The sequence below is a fragment of the Haematobia irritans genome, chromosome 4 (assembly GCF_050003625.1).
Source record: "Haematobia irritans isolate KBUSLIRL chromosome 4, ASM5000362v1, whole genome shotgun sequence".
NCBI classification, from domain to species: Eukaryota; Metazoa; Arthropoda; class Insecta; order Diptera; family Muscidae; genus Haematobia; species Haematobia irritans.
The window spans coordinates 94,697,429-94,719,422 of record NC_134400.1 but is presented as its reverse complement, the minus strand read 5'-3'; the positions used below and the strand labels follow the sequence as shown (position 1 = coordinate 94,719,422).

The window sequence follows — 21,994 nt, the reverse complement described above, 5'->3', positions numbered from 1 at the left end:
TGGCAAAATTGCTAAAAGTTGCCAAATCAACCGTTACAAATGTAATTAAAGTATTTGGGGAACGTTTGTCGACAGCCAGGAAGTCTGGATCGGGGGGAAATCGAAAACCGGAAGCCGCTGAGACGACAAAGAGAGTTGCCGGTAGTTTCAAGCGAAACCCTAACCTCTCTCTCCGAGATGCCGCAAATAAGCTGGGTGTATCGTCAACAACCGTGCATCGAGCCAAAAAACGAGACGGACTATCGACTTACAAGATGGTAGTGACTCCAAATCGCGATGATAAACAAAATACGACGGCCAAAGCGCAATCCCGCAGGCTGTACACGACGATGCTGGCGAAGTTTGACTGCTTGGTAATGGACGACGAAACCTTCGTCAAAGCCGACTACAAGCAGCTTCCGGGACAGGAGTTTTATACGGCAAAAGGAAGGGGAAAGGTAGCAGATATTTTCAAGCAAATAAAACTGTCAAAGTTCGCAAAAAAATATCTGGTTTGGCAAGCCATCTGTACCTGTGGCTTGAAAAGCAGCATTTTCATAGCTTCCGGGACTGTCAACCAAGAAATTTACGTGAATGAGTGTTGGAATAAACGTCTGCTGCCTTTCCTGAAGAAACACGTACTGTTTTGGCCGGATTTGGCATATTGCCATTACGGTAAAAAGGCCATGGAGTGGTACGCCGCCAACAACGTGCAGGTGGTTCCCAAGGACAAGAACCCCCCCAAAACGCCAGAGCTCCGCCCAATTGAGAAATACTGGGCTATTGTCAAGCGGAACCTAAAGAAGACCAAAAAAACTGCTAAGGACGAGCAGCAGTTCAAGGCAAACTGGCTTTCTGCGGCGAAGAAGGTGGACAAGGTGGCTGTACAAAATCTGATGGCAGGTGTCAAGCGTGAGGCCCGGCAATTCGGATTTGGAAAAGCGAAAGCCTAATTGAATATTTTTCCTGAATTTTATACTAATTGAACATGAAAAAGAAATTTAATTTGATTTTTTAAATAAACGATTTCACCGATTTACACGCGTTTTCCCTTGACCAAATTTTGACCGTATCACCCTTTATGGAAATGACCGGCCACTATAACATGGATTTGTCATTTACATTTTAGGACATGACTTGGACTCATTCCAAAGGACATGTTCTGGGACAGTTTAGCACGACCACCACATACACAGGTCCTCGTGATAACAAGTAAGGAAAGTCTAAAGTCGGGCGGGGCCGACTATATTATACCCTGCACCACTTTGTAGATCTAAATTTTCGATAGCATCAAACCGTCAAATGTGTTGGGGGCTATATATAAAGGTTTGTCCCAAATACATACACAATATCACTCTTTACTTTTACAAAATCTATAGACTCAAAATTTAAGTTGGCTAATGCACTAGGGTGGAACACAATTTTAGTAAAAACGAGTAAGTAAAGTCTAAAGTCGGGCGGAGCCGACTATATTATACCCTTTACCACTATGTATGCAAACATTTGTGTTACCATCTCAACTACTTAAAATTTGCTGGGAGCTATATAAAAGTTTGCATTTCCAGATACAAATACTTTTAATGGAAACAATTTTTTGTACTTCTACAAAAACTCTAGAATTAAAATTTAAATCGGCTAACGCCCTGGGATGAAACACAATGTTAGTAAAAAATATGGGAAATATGAAGCGAGAGAAATTTTAATGCAATTGTACAAAAGAGATTTATGTATTCGAGATATAGGACAATTAGAGTAATATTTACAATTTTTGCTACTCAGCAGTGGCGATTTTACAAGGATATTGGTTAGATCTCGCCAAGATATATGGTCAAGTGTGGGTTGTGATATATTATTTGGTCTAGTCGGGTGACTTGGAGCCTTATTTAAAACTCATCCGTTCTGTGGAAATTTTGGCATTGCAGTGTGTAGGATATGGCTAAGATATGGGGAAATCATCACAGAATTTTGTGTAAAGTGTGAGAATTTTGGCCATATTTGTATTCTCTGAGGAAAATATCCAGTCAATTGGAGGAAAATCCCATTGAAAATGGGTCTAAAATATGAAACAGTCTACCATATTTCCCCAACTCTGGTGTACGTATATATGGGAGCTATATACAATCTGAACCAATTTTAACTAAATTTGACATGAATAGTTAGAATAATAATTCTGCTATCTATGCGAAATTTCACGTAAATGGGAGTATAACTTTGGCCCACCTGGTTATATGAGTGCAAATCGGACGGGAGATATATATGGGAGCCATATCTAAATCTGAACCGATTTCAACCAAATTTGCCACAATTACCTATACTACTAAACGTACTCCTTCTGCGAAATTTGAAGCAAATCACGGCAAAACCCTGGATTTTGAGGCCATATAAGTTCAAATCGGACGAAATATATATATGGGAGCTATATCTAAATCTGAATCGATTTTGACCATATTTGGCACGTACAATAGTATCGTTAAAAGTACCGCTTGTGCAAAATTTGAAGTAAGTCAGGGCAAAACTCTGGCTTTTGAGACCATATATGTCCAAATCGGGCGAAAGATATATATGTGAGCTATATCTAAATCTGAACCGATTTTAACAAAATTTGACACACTTAACGATACTATTAAACGTACCCCTTGTGCAAAATTTGAAGCAAATCACGGCAAAACTCTGGCTTTTGTGGCCATATAAGTTCAAATCGGACGAAAGATATATATGGGAGCTATATCTAAATTTGAACCGATTTCAATCAAATTTACCAAGCATTGGTAGAATATCAATGCTACCCTCTGTGCAAAATTTCACGAAGATCGGTAGTAAACTTTGGCCTCTGCACTGAAAAAACAGTGAACCCACCAGGAAGAAAAATTTCGGTTAATTTTAGAAAATTTTGAATATTTTTAGAAATTTTTAACTAAACAGTATAACAAACGCTGGCATCACGCCGATGTCATAAAAATAAGTAAATATTTTTCGACAAATTCAAGAAAATTTATAAGACATAATTAAGTTTTTTCACTTGTTAAAGAAAATTTTGTAGTTTGAAGGAAAAAATTGGAGTTCAAAATTGCAAGAATGTCTTTAGTGACATACGAAGTTCATAATGAACGCATTTGTAGTAAAATTTACAAATTTAAAGAAATATTGAACTATTTTGTGGAAGACACAAATTTAGTTAATCTTTATCCTTCATTTGTGTATATTTTTTTCCTGGGTTTTAGTTAATTTAACTAACGTACACAAAAAATTATTAGAGTAGAGGAAACTTTCTCCGAACATAATAATTCCATGAACTAAAATAAAGTTAAATTGGCTTTAGTGAAATAGAGAGTTCACTTTTTTTTGAGTGTGTGGTCATATGAGTCTAAATCGGACGAAAGATATATATGGGAGCTATATCTAAATCTGAACCGATTTGGCTAATATTTTGCAAGATTTTCGAGATTCATAAAATATTTGGATGTACGGTATTTCAAGAAAATCGGTTGATAAACACGCTAACTATGACCACATCGGGGATAAATATATATGGCAGCTATATCTAAATCTGAACCGATTTTTTCCAAAACCAATAGCGATTGTCTCTGTCCCAAGAAACGGCCCTATGCCAAATTTGAGGACGATCGGACTTAAATTGCGAGCTGTACTTTGTGCACAAAATTACATATACAGACAGACGGACAGACGGACAGACAGACAGACAGACAGACAGACAGATGGACATCGCTAAATCGACTCAGAATTTAATTCTAAGCCGATCGGTATACTAAAAGATGGGTCTATGACCAATATTTCTTGGCGTTACAGACAAATTCACAAACTTATTATACCCTGTACCACAGTAGTGGTGAAGGGTATAAAAATATGGGAAACATTTAAATCTGAAGCAATTTTAAGGAAACTTCGCAAAAGTTTATTGATGATTTATCGCTCGAAATATATATATTAGAAGTTTAGGAAAATTAGAGTCATTTTTACAACTTTTCGACAAAGCAGTGGCGATTTAACAAGGAAAATGTTGGTATTTCGACCATTTTTGTCGAAATCAGAAAAACATATATATGGGAGCTATATGTAAATCTGAACCGATGTCAACCAAATTTGGCACGCATAGCTACAATGCTAATTCTACTCCCTGTGCAAAATTTCAACTAAATCGGAGTTAAAAATTGGCCTCTGTGGTCATATGAGTGTAAATCGGGCGAAATCTATATATGGGAGATATATCCAAATCTGAACCGATTTCAACTAAAGTTGGCACGCATAGTTACAATGCTAATTCTACTTTACTCAACTAAATCGGAGCAAAAAATTGGCCTCTGTGGGCAAATGAGTGTAAATCGGGCGAAAGCTATATATGGGAGCTATATCTAAATTTGAACCGATTTGGCTGATATTTTGCAAGTTTTTCGAGACTCATAAAATATTCGGATGTACGGAATTTGAGGAAGATCGGTTGATATACACGCCAATTATGACCAGATCGGTGAAAATATATATGGCAGCTATATCTAAATCTGAACCGATTTTTTCCAAAATCAATAGTGATCGTCTTTGAGCCGAAACAGGTCCCTGTACCAAATTTTAAGACAATCGGACTAAAACTGCGAGCTGTACTTTGCACACAAAAATACACCAACAGACAGACAGACGGACAGACAGACAGACGGACATCGCTAACTCGACTCAGAATTTAATTCTTAGCCGATCCGTATACTAAAAGGTTGGTCTATGATTACTCCTTCTTGGCGTTACATACAAATGCACAAACTTATTATACCCTGTACCACAGTAGTGCACTGTTAGAAAAATATGTTTTTCATATGTTCCGATATAAACAAAATGTGTTTCGGGCACGATTTTAAACCACAATATATTTAAGTGCGAACATGTAATTTTCCTAAACTAACACTAAATGTTTGGGACATCTATGTTAATATGTTAGAATATATTATGTTTGGGGCATGAATGTTTCATAAAAATCATATGTGTGAATACAAACATACATAAATTTACAAATTTCAACTAAACATACATATGTTGTGATATTTTATTCAAAGCAACAGAGTATAGAGAGAAATAGAGATGGAAACCGGGAGAGTTGACGAAAGATATCAATATAACACAGCAAAAGAGTCAAAAGAGAACAATTTCTGTGAAACCGCTTGTATGTTGTTTCGGAAAACTGTTTTATGATAAGGCCAAAAATTTGATATGTTTAAGTCTAAATATTATTTAATTTGAATAAAGAGAATATACATTCTGAACCAAGAGAATAGACATTTGAAAAACAAACAGCTTATGTTTTCGCCTTGAGAGCAGCATTTTATGTATGTGTGGACATGTGTTTTGTTTATCATTTTGGCATTATTTTTTTCTTGGTTCGTTAAAAGAAATCAGGGGTCTTCATAAAAATAACGAAAGGGCACTATACTCTTTTTAGAGTTGGGACGGTAAAATGAAATAAGGAGGAAATAGTGAAAAATTACACAGTAAAATGTAAAAAAAAACAAAGTTTAGTTTCTCTTTATTAAAAAGTAGTCCACGAGGAGTTGACGGACACCATCAAATATAAAAGCGGGCATTAAGTTCGACTTTTACAGCTAAAACAATTTAAAAAGTTTATTTTCTTTAATATGAATTATTAAAGAAAAATAAAAGGAATTTTAGAGCGATGGTGTTAAATGCTAGTAAAAAACTGTTCACTCCTAAATAAATTATGTATGTATGTTTATACTCGACTCCACGTTCTTCTTTTGTTAGTTTTTGAATTCCCTCCAAATTTTAAAGTTTTGTACAAAAACAGTTTTTTATTACAAGATTGTTATTTTTGCAATAAAAAATAATATTTTATCCAAAAATCATTCAATTTCGTTTATATCAAGCACTGTTACTGACTATAAATCTTTAATAACGCACATTTCGATGTTTCATTTAAAAAAATTAATATAGTATAAATATAAATGTGTAAATTAAAAAAAAAAAAAAAAAATGTTCGGTCGGAGCAGGGATTGAACCCACGACCCTTTGCATGCAAGGCAGACATGCTAACCACTGCTCCACGTGGCAAACAAATGTATGTTTCTGTTAAATAATGTTATGTTTGCATGGGCTCGTGGGCGCTGCAAACTATGCTATATAAATGTAACTTAAAACGATAATTATCTACTGGTGACTATAACAGCTACGTAGCCCAGTGGATAGTGTGTTGGCTTACAAACTGTATGGTCCTCGGTTCGATTCTCCGTGCAGGCGAAAGGTAAAATTTAAAAAATTTATAAAAGTGAATAATTTCTTCAACATTATTTGTATTACAGAGAAAGGTGCCAATAACTAAAAAATTTCGTGGAAGTGAAAATTACGAGTATGTTAGGGAATGAGCACAATCGTGTTTGGGAAAAATTCTTCGAAGCATATAATATTTTTGGCTCAAAATGCTTCCAAACATATAATATGTTCACATAAAACAAACATATTAATGTTTCGGCAGTATGCAATAATATATGTGCTTCCTGCAAAATATGTTTGGAACATATGTTAAAGAAGCGATTTTTTTTGAGGGTGTGGTGAAGGGTATAAAAATGTAATACTGTACTGTGTCAAAAGCTATTATATCATTTATAACCAGTACATACATGCATAGGTTCGGCCGGGCCAAATCTTACATACCCACCGCCATGCATCATATAATAGTTTCCTTTGAAAACTCTTCGTCGTAGCGGGTTATTGGAAAATATAAGTATTTGCGGTGGATTTGACGACAGATACTATACCAAACAAACATATATGCAAAAACATATCAAATCGGGAGATCGATCTATATAGGGGCTATACCAAAATATTAACCGATTCACACTATATCCGCCACACCTATTTACGGACCTAAAATAATTCTATATTTTGAATTTCAGGCAAATCGGTTAGGATGTCTAGAAGTCCAAGAAGTTGGAATGTCTAGAAATCAATTCCGTCAAAATATAGACCGATGCGCACCATATTCGGCGTACTTATATGTGGACCAAAATTTTTTGAATTTCAAGCAAATCGAATAAAAATTGGGATGTCTAGACGCTCAAGAGATCAAATCGGGAGATCGGTCTATATGAGGGAGATACCAAAACATGGACCGATGCACACCATATTCGACACACTTATATATGGACCCAAAATACTACTCGATATTGAATTTTAGGTAAATCGTATCATAATACGGATGTCTAGACGATCAAGGCCACCAAACGGGGGGTCGTTTTGAATGGGGCACCATATGGACCGATATAGCCCATCTTTGAACTTGACTTGCTTCACTGAAAAAAAAGCATACCCGGTTCCAAAGATTTTGTCTTTACTTTAAAAAATTTGGTATTGATTCCGAGCCAAAGAAGCGGAGAATACAAGTAAGGATACTTTTAAGACACAATTCTCTTTTAAAATCGGGTTTTGTGTACTTGCTTCTAGGAAGCAAATTTTAATTTTTCGCTTTTCAGCTTTTTTTCTTCATATTCTATCAAAGTCCGTTAAAAACAAGTTAACGACGTCTTTATTTTCCAAATTAAGACTCGACTTCTAGTAGAAATTATGCTGTGTTTCAAGTACAAAACGTCTTTAAAATAAAGTGTTGAAAAACATATCCTATATTTGAACGATTTTTTGCTTTGTAGTCAAGATGCAAAAAGACAACAAATTTAAAGACAATTTCATTAAATTTAAAGATTTTTTCTAAATTATTAAAGTCAAGTTGACCTTAACCCAAACATTTTTTCTTTCATGTTATGATATCCATTTTTAAATCAAATCACTTAATTATAAGGACAATACGACTTCATTGAAAAGTTTATCGACCTTTGGTCAAGGAAAAAAGCTTTATACTAGAGAAATGCGTCTTCTATTCTAAGCAAAATTTGCATTCGTATTTTAAAGACATGAAATCTTTGACCTCACGACAATATTTTTTCAGTGTTGCAGACAAAATACGAGTATATGCAAAATTTCAGCACGATAGCTTCTTTATTAACCATCTAATGCCCCAATTTTATTGCCAGCTGATTAAATTTTCAATGTTAACGACACAAAAGCAAAAGGACTAAGCAAGAAAAAATTATACGGTAAAATTCACCATATGCTGCAAAGCCTCTTGAATAGTTTCAAATAAGTTTTCTCTTTTTTTTGCCCAGTTTTGTTGTCTTAAGGTGTGTTTTACTAAAAGCTTTCTTATTAAATGGGCTTGGGCATTAGAGGGTTAAAGGCTGTACCATGATTACAACAGACAAACAGACAGACGGACATCGTTATCTTGTCTTAGAATTTCTTCCTGATCATGAATATATACATATATACAATATGTAATCGGAAATCAATATTTCGATACAAACGGAATGACAAACTTACTACTTAATCTGGTTCGGGAGGAAAGTATTTTTTCTTTGGGTGTATTACTTACTTTTCTCTTATCCGCTTGATGATGGGAGGCGGAATATTGTCTTTGTCAAATGATTTCAGCGATTCCAAAAATTTCATATCGCTAACCATACGCAATGATGCTGCCCAATAGTCCTCGATAATTCTGCCCGTTGCATCGGGTCTTCGATCTGGCTTGAGACCTTTCAAAACACACACTGCCTCAAGAACCAATTTGACACCATAAGGAGGATTTTTCATAGATTTTACAACAAAAATATCAGCGGGCTTTAATGTGTTCAGGGCATCCAAAGCAGCATCTAAGGCCGGTATAGCTTCAGCCAAATCACTTTCGCAATCATCCTTGATAGCTTGGGCAGCTGCCGCAGCTTCATTCGCAGCCGCTTCATCGGCACCCACCACTTCCTTCTTTTTCTCAGCTTCCGCTGTTTCACGTTCGATGTTCACCATAATTTTTTCGGTTTCCTCTGACAGGATTTTCAGCTTCGGTTGCAATTCATACAAATTCGACTGCATTTCCCCCACTTGACCTGCAGCAAAATCTAGTTTCTCCAAACCAGTTGTATATCTGCGGTAATATTTCGTGCCATTCGAAAAGGATGTAGAAGTTTTAAGTAAGTCACGTCGCTTTTCGATATCTCCCATACCCATTCACACATTTCCAACTTACCTGTCTCTTAATCGGGTTATCTCGTCCAGCTTTCTGATGTAGAATGCCTTAAATGCTTTCAGCATTTCTAAGTACGATGATGGTGTAACGTAATTCCTTCTGCCCAATTCCTGGAAACATCTGTAAAAGAAATGTTTCCAGTCTCGGTTATTGTCAGTGTTTTAACCAGCAGCATCATCACATAACTGTTCATGTTACAGGATGCGAATATGTGTCGGTTAAAATTGAACGGACGGACACTGAGTTGTTGGAACTTACTTTTCACTTGCATCAATAACAGATTGATTGAAATGCATTACACATTTTACCAATTCCCTTTCCAAGTCACTCAACACAATCTCCTGTACATTCTCTAAACTCTTTTTACTCTCCTTGGATTCGATTGATTCAACTGACTTATTGGCTTCCGCATCATCTGTATCGTGCGACTGACCCAATTTTAAGGAGCTAATAAAATATTCTGCAACACGTTCCAAAGCGTCTGCCGGCCACTGCATATACCTATGGAATATGACAGGAAGATGTCATTTATTGCACCAAGTAATTGAAGCGGTGGTTGAGGGAGTACCAGGATGTCCAAGTATTTGTCAATGGTAGAAAGGAAAACAGGGCAAACAGAGAGAGATTATGATAAAGGAAACTGTCAATTTCTATATATAAAAACTGTTCTACAATTTAAAATGTCAGCAACAATTCCTTCTTTGTTGCTTCTTATAACAAAGTCCGAATAGAGTGTTGCTTTGTATGTGAAACTTGGAGAATTGAAATATTATCAGAATTACTAATAGCAGATAAAATACAGCTCGAAATATTGTTTTTATAACCAAAACTAACTCAAAACATTTTCGATCATAATTGACCTATTATGATTCCCTCAACAAGCATTGCCGTTGGGAATTTTCAGAAAGTGGCTCAAAAAGTGGCAATCATCGAAAAAAGTAGAACAATTATTTTTGAAAAATTCTTTTTATTAACTTATACAATAAAACCTTATAAAATATTGTACAATATTAACAAGAAAGAAAACAATTTATGTATTTCCAAAAATACATAAAAAGTAATAGTTTAGTCACATATTTGTTATAAAATTTGTGTTACATATTTGTTTATAGGTCCTTCTTTCATATACATTGTAATGAGATCATCATGAGGAATTAATTTCTCAAGTTCCTTGGCAAATAAATTTAGCGTTATTGTTCATCAAAGTAAGTTTTGAACAATTAGGTTCAACGCAGGCACTGCTATGAGGTTAAATCCCAAAATTTTAAATTTAAAATAAATTTTGCAAATTCATACAAATTAGGAAACAAATGCTCATTAGAAATATTTATTATATTTCCTACTTTGAACCAAAAATCTTCCAATTATTCTTTGCTATCTTTCTATGGTGTTAACTTCCCATAAAATTTAAATTTTTGAAAAAGTGGCACACATCGTAAAACTTGCACAAATTCGTAAAAAGTATCACAGTGGCACAAAATGGCACCGGCCAAAAAAGTGGAAAATTTGCCACTAAAGTGACACAACGATATCGCTGCCCTCAACTGATTACATCAATCATAGATGATATAATTTAAGAATCAAATATCAATATTTAGCACCAGGGATGGTCTGTTTTAAACTGTAAGCAATTTGACATACATTTACGACGTATTTTACTATATGCCAAAAACTTTGTAAACCTGCGAAAAAACTTAGTTTCTGACAATAAAGGAATTTGTTTAGTATAACGGTACTGTCACACTAAGCAACTATTTGACAGGGGAGCCACCGTGGTGCAATGGTTAGCATACGCGCGTTGCACACACAACGCCGTGGGTTCGATTCCTGCATCGACCGAACAACAAAAAGTTTTTCAGCGGTGGATTATCCCACCTCCGTAATGCTGCTGACATTTCTGAGTGTTTCAAAGCTTCTCTAAGTGGTTTCGCTGCAATGTGGACCGCCGTTCGGACTCGGCTATAAAAAGGAGGTCCCTTGTCATTGAGCTTAACATGGAATCGGGCAGCACTCAGTGATAAGAGAGAAGTTCACCAATGTGATATCACAATGGACTGAATAGTCTAAGTGAGCCTGATACATCGGGCTGCCACCTAACCTAACCCTAACCTAACTATTTGACAGAAATAAAAAAAAGAGAAACCAGCAAACATTTTTAGCTTACATTGGGTATATACTATTACGTTAGAAGTATTTGCGGGTTATTTCGTTATATGAAACGATTTGGATTATATTTTCCTGGATTGGATGATATTGCGGAAAGTTACATTCAGCTAAATTTGAGTATGATCGGTGAATAAATGAGGACATTATGGTCAAAAAGAAGGTTATTAGGGTCAAATTTTTGAAAATCCTGCGATACATAAATATGGGACCTATACCTAAATCTGAATCGATTTGGATGATAAATTGCAGGTTTATTGGACACATATATTATGTATGCGAGCTATATCTAAATTTACTCGGATTTCTTCCAAATGGCTTTCGTCCTTGAACATATTCAGGGGGTACATATTTTATGGGGTCTAAAATCAATATTTATGGTGGGCTCCTTGTGGTTTAGGATATAAAAATATTGAAAATACTGGTTGCCAGGATATTCGCCTAGCATCCACAATTTCATTTTTGGAATTTTACTTTGTCTTCAAGTGGGGGCTTTTTTTGCTTTTGATTCTCCGAACAGCATTATATTGCATCAAATTTGTTTTAGGCGTTAATGGCCTTCGACCTGGGACCAGAGATGGTTTTCATCAAACTTTTTTAGGTTTGCGACTGTCGCAAAGTTGTAAACGTCGTAAAAGTCACATACGCGTCGTAAATCTAGAAAAAGTAACAAAAGTCGCAAACTCAAAAAATATTAGTCGCGTCAGCTAGGCAGCGAATCCGATGATATGGGCGAAGAAGTTTCAATTCTTACACTGTTAGAAAAATATGTTTTTCATATGTTCCGATATAAACAAAATGTGTTTCGGACATAACTTTTAAACACAATATACTTAAGTGCAAACATGTAATGTTCCTAAACTAACACTAAATGTTTGGGACACATATGTTAATATGTTAGAATATATTATGTTTCGGGCATGAATGTTTCATAAAATTTTTTTTTCTTGGTGTTTTATTCGATCTTTTTCTTTTTAATAAATGTCAATAGTTTTATTGAGCTTGAGTTAGTAACTAAGATCTCAAGCTTAATAAAACTATTGACATTTATTGTTTCATAAAAATAATATGTGTGAATGTAAACATATATAAATTTACAAATTTCGAGTAAACATATATATGTTTACAATTTCTGTGAAACGGTTGTATGCTGTTTCGGAAAACTGCTTTATGATAAGGCCGAAAATTGGATATGCTTAAGTCTAAATATTATTTAATTTGAATATTAGAATGAGTATTCGGAGTAAAGACAATAGACAAGAGAATAGAGATTTGAAAAAAACAACATCATGTGTTTTCGCCTTGAGACCAGAATTTTATGAATGTGTGAACATGTGTTTTGTTTATCATTTTGGTATTATGGGCACAAATTTTTTTAACTGCCTTAAAGGTAGAAATGAAATTAATATTTATACTCTTCTTTTGTTAGGGTTTTTGATTTCCTTCCAAAATTTCAAACATTTATACCAAAAACAGTTTTTTGTTATAAAATTGTTATTTTTGCAATAAAAAAAAAAACAATATTTTGCCCAAAAGCAAGCAAAATATCATTTTAAAAATGTAATATAATATAAATGTCTAAATTAAAAAAAAACAAGACACCCATAAACATGTACCCCCTTTATGTTCTCCAAAACCTATACCAACGAAACCCCAAAAATGCTTATGTTTACTAATTCAGTAGGGGTGGTTTATGGTATGATATAGTCGGCCCCGCCCGACTTTCTACTTTACTCACTTGTTTAATAATGGGCTCAATATTAGTAGAATACCAACTCCGTAGGTGCAATATAAACTACAGTCAGTGTTGCTAGAAGTAGGGGAAATTCCCAATATGTAGGGTTTTTCTAATACTTAGCGTCTTGTAGGGACGTACGGCCACCATGTAGGGACATTTTCACTCAACACAATTTGTAATAATTTTTACATTTTTGTGGCTCTATAGGAGGAAATTAGAAGCCGGCAAGGCTTGATCTTTAACAATGTGTGGTAACAACAGTAACCACTCGTGCCAAAAAAAAAAATCTAACAAAATTTGAAGATTACCACAAATCTACCAAACAAATATTGCTGTAGAATTTTTTTTCTAAACTTTATTCCTGTAGAAAATTTTGTCAACATTTTATTTCTATAGAAAATTTTGTCAAAATTGTATTTCTATAGATCTTTTTTTTTTCAAAATATTATTTCTATAAAAAATGTTCTCAAAATTTTATTTCTATGGAATTTTTTCCCAAAATTATATTTCTATAGAATTTATTGTCAAAATTTTTAATTCTATAGAAATTCTATAGAAATATTTCTCACAAACATTTGTTTATAGCAACTTTTTCCAAAATTTTATTTTTATAGAGATTAAAAAAAAAGAAAAGTATATACAGCCGTAAGTTCGGCCAGGCCGAAGCTTATGTACCCTCCACCATGGATTGCGTAGAAACTTCTTCTAAACACTGCCATCCACAATCGAATTACTTAAGTTGCGGTAACGCTTGCCGATGGCAAGGTATCTTAAAACCTCCTAACACCGTCTTCTAAATTGTATGTAAGTCCATACGTGGTATATATTAAATCAAAAAAGATCGATCAAATACGTATATAATTCAGTTTGACAAAATTTTCTATAGACATAAAATTTTGACAAAATTTTCCATAGAAATAAAATTTGGACAAAATTTTCTACAGAAATGAAATTTTAACAAAAATGTTCTATAGAAATAAAATTTTGGTGGATTATTTTTAGCTCGAGTGGCAACCATGATTATGAACCGATATGGACCAATTTTTGTGTGTTGGAGATCGGCTATATATAACTATAGACCGATAAGAACCAATTTTGGTATGGTTGTTAGCGGCCATATACTAACACGACGTTCTAAATTTGAATCGGATTGGATGAATTTTGCTCTTCCAAGACGCTCCGGAGGTCAAATCTGGAGCACGGTTTATAAGGGGGCTATATATAATGTGGACCGATGTGGACCAATTTTTGCATGGTCGTTAGAGACCATATACCAACACCATGTACCAAATTTCAGCAAGATCGGGTGAAATTTGCTTCTCTTTGAAGCTCCGCAAGCTAAATCTGGGGATCGGTTTATATGGGGGCTATATATAATTATGGACCGATATGGACCAATTTTTGCATGGATGTTTGAGACAATATACAAACACCATGTACCAAATTTCAGCCAGATCGGATGAAATTTGCTTCTCTTTGAGGCTCCGCAAGCCAAATCTGGGGATCGGTTTATATGGGAGCTATATATAATTATGGACCGATGTGAACCAATTGTTCCATGGTTGTTAGAGACCATATACCAACACCACGTACCAAATTTCAGACGGATCGGATGAAATTTGCTTCTCTTTGAGGCTCCGCAAGCCAAATCTGGGGATCGGTTTATATGGGGGCTATATATAATTATGGACCGATGTGAACCAATTTTTGCATGGTAGTTAGAGACCATATACCAACCCCATGTACTAAATTTCAGCAAGATCGGATGAAATTTGCTTCTCTTTGAGGCTTCGCAAGCCAAATCTGGGGATCGGTTTATATGGGGGCTATATATAATTATGGACCGATGTGGACCAATTTTTGCATGGTTGTTAGAGACCATATACCAACACCATGTACCAAATTTCAGGCGGATCGGATGAAATATGCTTCTGTTAGAGGCTCCACAAGCCAAATCTGAGGGTCCCTTTATATGGAGGATCGATATGGCCCATTTGCAATACCATCCGACCTACATCAATAACAACTACTTGTGCCAAGTTTCAAGTCAATACCTTGTTTCGTTCGTTAGATAAAGTTCAGCGTATGGCGAGCTTATGTATCTCAGGCGCATTTAGTAAGACAGGAACAGACTCCCTTAATGTCATGCTACATCTATTGCCTTTAGACATTTTGGCCAAACAGTCAGCTGCAGCAACGGCTGTGCGGTTGCGCGAGCTATCGGTGTGGTCGGAAAAAATGTACGGTCATAGTTCGGACCTCAAAGTAATGCCAGATGTGCCTAACGTAGTGGATTACACCCTGGCAAAACCACTTTTCGACAAAAAGTTTGAAACTCTAACTCCCAACAGTGAGGCGTGGTGTACACAGACCCCGGGGAATAAAAGATATATAGATTTCTATACTGATGGCTCCAAATTGAATGGACAAGTGGGGTTCGGAGTATATTCTAAAGATCTGGAAATTCGAATAGCGAAAAGATTACCTAATCACTGTAGTGCTTTTCAGGCTGAAATATTGGCAATAAGAGAGGTGGTGAATTGGCTGAGAAGTAATGTTCCAACAAATATTGGCATTAATATATACTCAGACAGTCAACCTGCAATAAAATCCTTGGATTCTGTGTTCCTTAACTCGAAAACGGCCATAGACTGCCGCAAATCTCTCAACGAGATGGCTGAGCAGTACAATATTCACCTAATATGGGTGCCTGGCCATAGGAACATACAGGGGAACTGCGAAGCAGATGAGTTAGCAAGGCTAGGAACTACCTTACATATTCCAGGGGAACTAGTATCTGTTGGTATGCCTCTGGCCACCTGCAAGCTCTTACTGCGTGAGAAGGCTGTTATGATGGCCAATATTCGATGGGAAAATTGCAAGGGTTGTAACGACAACAAGCAAATATGGCCCCATTTACACTTAAACCGCACACTGCTAGTGTTCTCAAGGCGTCAAATAGCACTCCTGATATCTGCTATAACGGGTCGCTGCCTGATAGGCGAATTTGCAAAAACTATAGGTGTGAAGTATGTATAATGACTATTGTATAAGCTGTCATGATGTGGAGCAAAAGGAATCAATTAAACACCTCTTGTGTGAGTGTCCTGCTTTGTGTAAGGCGTAAGCGAAGTTTAGGAGCATATAGCTTTAGATTACTGGCTGACCTAGAAAACGTTAACTTAAGCAGTTTGTTAATGTTTTTGGAGCTATCTGGTTCGTTCCACAAAAGTAAAAGTAAATAATAGAGAAGGTTCAGTGGTTAAGACTAGAAGTGTCCATATGTAATAGGTACTTTTAGTTAAATGTGGTATCACAATGGACTGAATAGTCTAAGTGAGCCTGAAAATTAATCGGGCTGCCACTTTAACCTAACCTAACCTTCGTTCGGAAGTTAGCGTTATTTCAACAGACGGACGGACATGCTTAGATCGACTCAGATTTTCACCACGACCCAGAATATATATACTTTATGGGGTCTTAGAGCAATATTTCGATGTGTTACAAACGGAATGACAAAGTTAATATACCCCCCCCCTTTGGTGGAGGGTATAAAAACAGGGTCGTGGTGAAATCACGCTAACTTCCGAACGAAACAAGCTATCGACTTGAAACTTGGCACAAGTAGTTGTTATTGATGTAGGTCGGATGGTATTGCAAATGGGCCATATCGGTCCACTTTTACGTATAGCCCCCATATAAACGGATCCCCAAATTTGGTTTGCGAGGCCTCTAAGAGAAGCAAATTTCATCCGATCCGGCTGAAATTTGGTACATGGTGTTAGTATATGGTCTCTAACAACCATGCAAAAATTGGTCCACATCGACCCATAATTATATATAGCCCCCATATAAGCCGATCCCCAGATTTAACCTCCGGAGCCTCTTAGAGGAGCAAAATTCATCCGATCTGGTTGAAATTTGGAACGTGGTGTAAGTATATGGTCTCTAACATCCATGCAAGAATTGGTCCACATCGATCCATACTTATATATAGCCCCCATATAAACCGATCCCCCGATTTGACTTGCGGAGCCTCGTGGAGGAGCAAAATTCATCATTGGGAATATGGTGTTAGAATGTGGTCTCTAACAAACACGCAAGAATTGGTCCATATCGGTCCATAATTATATATAGCCCCCATATAAACCGATCCCCTCGATTTGGCTTGCGGAGCCTCTAAAAGAAGCAAATTTCGTCCTATCCAGCTGAAATTTAGTACATGGTGTAAGTATATGTTCTCTAACAACCATGCAAAAATTGGTGTTGAAATTTGGTACATTGTGCTAGTATATGGTCGTTAACAACCATGCCTAACTAGGTCCATATCGGTCTATAGTTATATATATCCCTCAGATAAAGCGATTTACAATCACACAAAAATTGGTCCATATCAAGTTCATATTTGTATATAGCCCCCATATAAGCGACTCCCATATTTCAATTATGGCTCTCTACGTACCGTGCAAAAGTCCATATCGATTCGTAATTATTTGTAGACTTACCTATACATACCTTTCTTGTCTAATATATACCACGTATGGACTAACTCACAATTTAGAAAACGGTGTTAAGAAGTTTTAAGATAACGCAACCCAAGTAATTCGATGATATATTTCGTAGAAATTGTAGAAACTTCTACGACAGTATTTCGTAGAAGTTTCTACGCAATCCATGGTGGTGTGGGGTACATAAGATTCGGCCTGGCCGAACTTACGGCCGTATATACTTGTTAGTTTTTCGTTGATACTTAAATGAAAGGTATTGAAATGAAACGAATAATCGAGTATAAAAGGATTTGTGATAAGTTAAGTGGATGTAAAAAGGACAACTTTTCAAAATTTTCATGCAAATATGAGCAACTCATCCACACCAAAATGCCACTCGACCATACAAAAATGAATTTTCGTGTGGGAGAGTGAGTCATATTTGCATGATTTGACATCGGATTTGTTCACTCAATTGCTTATAACTTTGACATTTTTCGGTCGTTTTTCTTCTAGTTGGTCTTATTACTTACGTTAGAGTATCATCCATACGACCAACTTTTTCTTAATTGTTTGTACTTTTCCGGCGGAAAAGGGCTACTGTAAAACATGATTTTTTTGAAAATTTGCCCTTTTTGCATCGATATTTTTTGAATCACTTAACTTATCACAGATCCAATTATACACGATTATTGGTAATCTGAATACCTTTCAGCGATATAATCGGACATTTCTAACTCGAGATATAATTTGTTTAGTGAAAAAAAGAGCGAAAAACTAAAAATAACGGTATATCTCAAAATATGTTCCATAAAAAATTTGTTAAAATTTTTTTCGACTTCAACAGATCAAAATACATAAGAAAAGTCACCTCTCATCAAATGTACATTTGCAGTGTAAATTAGTGTAATTAGATTCGAAGTCGGCAAAACGATGAGGGTGGATCATCCTTGGCAGGGATTTAAGGTTTCGTTTCGTTCGGTCCGAGATTAAAGTGAGCTGACGCAAAGTTGGGAGTAATGTATGAGGCCGGCCACTTAACTTCTTTAAAGTCTGAAGCCTGGAAAGTTTAAATTTAAATTTTAGAATTAGCACCTAATTTTTTGTCAACAGTAGTATGAACTTTGTGTATTGTATTATTGTTTTTTTTTTTTCTCAACAAATATGATATCGATGGCCCCATATATGGTTCCTGTAAGTAACAAACATATGCCACCACATGGTAAAAATGTAAATTCTAACTTTTGAAAGTTGTGGGAAATTTCAGCAATGGCTCCAATGTCGAAATGGGATTTCTTACACGAAATTCATTCATGTCCATAAAATTTGTAAAAGGGCATATCGACGAGATTTACACATCATTGATCGATTATGAATGTTAAACTATGAGAATATGAGTGTGGGGGGATTTTGAACATGTTTGCAGTGGTGTGACTTCCCATAAATCCTTGAGTAAGGGAGTAAGAAGGAAATTGAATTTACTATTTGATGCATTTGTATTCAATATACACACACTATATATCCGTTGTTGTGTGTGTGTCGGATGAGACATGGTGTATGTGACTCTGACACAAAGGGTTAAACGTTCAGAATATTGAGTCGCATTTCAATGTGTCTCTTTTCTGATATTGATTGCCCTATTGATTTGCAAAAGTCGTTTACAACTGCTAATTAACCATTCATGTAATGTGTCCTTTGATGATAACCACAGAAGATAGTTTTTGACGACAAGGCCAACATATATTCGTTAATAATTTTCTATAACTAATGTATAGATATATATATATATATATATATATATATATATATATATATATATATATATATATATATATATATATATATATATATATATATATATATATATATATATATATATATATATATATATATATATATATATATATATATATATATATATATATATATATATATATATATATATATATATATATATATATATATTATTCTTAGTAACCCAGGAAAAAATCGTAGCCTAAAAAAGCAATAAAAATATTCCTGTTGAATCCGGAAGTGGTGAAAAATTGACTCAGAAGCAATGTATTTTACATGGAAGTCATCTTTCGAAGAATCGGGGCTAAATTGGTTTCGCATTAGTTTTTCTTAGCCTCAAAATATGCCTCAATTTCGGCGATCACTTCTTCATTGCAGCCAAATTTTTTCCCTGCGAGCATCCTTTTGAAGTCTGAGAACAAGAAAAAGTCACTGGGGGCCAGATCTGGAGAATACGGTGGGTGGGGAAGCAATTCGAAGCCCAATTCATGAATTTTTGCCATCGTTCTCAATGACTTGTGGCACGGTGCATTGTCTTGGTGGAGCAACACTTTTTTTTCGTCATATGGGGCCGTTTTGACGCGATTTCGACCTTCAAACGCTCCAATAACGCCATATAATAGTCACTGTTGATGGTTTTTCCCTTCTCAAGATAATCGATAAAAATTATTCCATGCGCATCCCAAAAAACAGACCATTACTTTGCCAGCGGACTTTTGAGTCTTTCCACGCTTCGGAGACGGTTCACCGGTCGCTGTCCACTCAGCCGACTGCCAATTGGACTCAGGAGAGTAGTGATGGAGCCATGTTTCATCCATTATCACATAGCGATGGAAAAACTCGGGTGTATTACGAGTTAACAGCTGCAAACACCGCTCAGAATCATCAACAAGTTGTTGTTTTTGGCCAAATGTGAGCTCACAGAGCTTCCGCATATCCAAATATTGATGAATGATATGCCCAACACGTTCCTTGGAAGCCACCGTGGTGCAATGGTTCGATTCCTGCTTCGACCGAACACCAAAAAGTTTTTCAGCGGTGGATTATCCCACCTCAGTAATGCTGGTGACATTTCTGAGGGTTTCAAAGCTTCTCTAAGTGGTTTCACTGCAATATGGAACCCCGTTCGGACTCGGCTATAAAAAGAAGGTCCCTTGTCATTGAGCTTAACATGGAATTTTTTCCCATTTTTTTCACAATAACAAAAGTTGCTTCACAAAAGACGCTGTATCTCACAAACTAATTGACTTACAGACGTCAAATTTTGACACGAATCATTTGAAGGTTGGTACTATATAAAAATAATATGCATTTAATACTAGCGACGCCATCTATGTGTCAGACCGGGGACTTATCAGCCAACCTGTAACCTCCTAACACCGTCTTCTAAATTGTAAGTACTCGTAAGTCCATACGTGGTATATATTAAATTAAAACAGACCGATTGAATACGTATATAATTAAGTTTGACAAAATTTTCTATAGAAGTTAAATTTTAACAAAATTTTCTATAGAAATAGAATTTTGACCAAATTTTCTATAGAAATAAAATTTGGTATGGAACTATAGAAATAAAATTTCGATATGGAACAATTTTTGTGTAATTAGGGATCGGCTATATATAGACCGATATGGACCAATCTTGGTATGGTTGTTAGCGGTCATATACTAACACCACGTTCCAAATTTGAACCGCATCGGATGTTAGAGGCCATATACTAACACCATGTTCCAAATTTCAACCGTAAATATCGGTCGAAATTTGGAAGCCAAATCTGGGATCGGTTTATATGGGGGCTATATATAATTATGAACCTATGTGGACCAATTTTTGCATGGATGTTAGAGACCATACACTAACACCACGTTCCACATTTGAACCGGATCGGATGAATTTTGCTCCTCCAAGAGGCTCCGGAGGTCAAATCTGGAGAACGATTTATATGGGGGCTATATATAATTATGGACCGATATGGACCAATTCTGGCACGGTGGTTAGGGACCCTATACTAACACCATGTTCCGAACTTCAACCGGATCGGATGAAATTTGCTTCTATTAGAGGCTCCGCAAGCCAAATCTGGGGATCGGTTTATATGGGGGCTATATATAATTCTGAACCAATGTGGACCAGTTTTTGCGTGGTTTTCAGAGACCATATACCAACACCACGTACCAAATTTCAGCAGGATCGGATGAAATTTGCTTCTATTTGAGGCTCCACAAGCCAAATCTGGCGATCGGTTTATATAGGGGCTATATATAATTATGGGCCGATGTGGACCAATTTTTGCACGATTGTTAGAGACCATATACCAACACCATGTACCAAATTTCAGCCGGATCAGATGAAATATGTTTCTCTTAGAGCCAAGCCAAATCTGATGGTCCGTTTATATGGGGACTACACATAAAAGACTACTGCACGCAAAAAAATAATTCTTTCCTCCCAAGCGAAATTTTAGACAAACAAAGTTCGTTTCTCATTTGCTTTCCGTTGTAAGGAAGTGTATTTGGAAAAAAAAATATATATACTTTTTGAGATAAACGATGTAAAAACAATTTCATAAAGACAAACTCAAAAAAAAAAAAAATATTTTCTTGCTAATTGCATTTTTCCTCACACCTTTCTCACATCCACGAGGTTTTTTAGTTCTTAAAACCTTTTCCTGTAATACCAACAATGTAGAAGGAATTATACGATTTTATAAATTTTTAAAATTTTTTTAGCTTTCGCCTGGACGG

General features: G+C 35.8%; 1 protein-coding gene across 1 annotated transcript in view; it reads right to left on the bottom strand.

Moving 5' to 3' along the window:
- The window catches only part of Dnah3 (dynein heavy chain 3, axonemal), a 671,994-nt gene that overhangs the window by 171,821 nt on the left and 478,179 nt on the right, over window positions 1-21,994 (bottom strand). The window contains exons 44-46 of the mRNA XM_075308183.1: window positions 9,326-9,568; window positions 9,068-9,187; window positions 8,420-8,965 (exon numbers count right to left, since the gene is read on the bottom strand). Of these exons, the coding sequence (XP_075164298.1) occupies window positions 8,420-8,965; window positions 9,068-9,187; window positions 9,326-9,568 (909 nt within the window). The remainder of the gene's footprint in view (window positions 1-8,419; window positions 8,966-9,067; window positions 9,188-9,325; window positions 9,569-21,994) is intronic.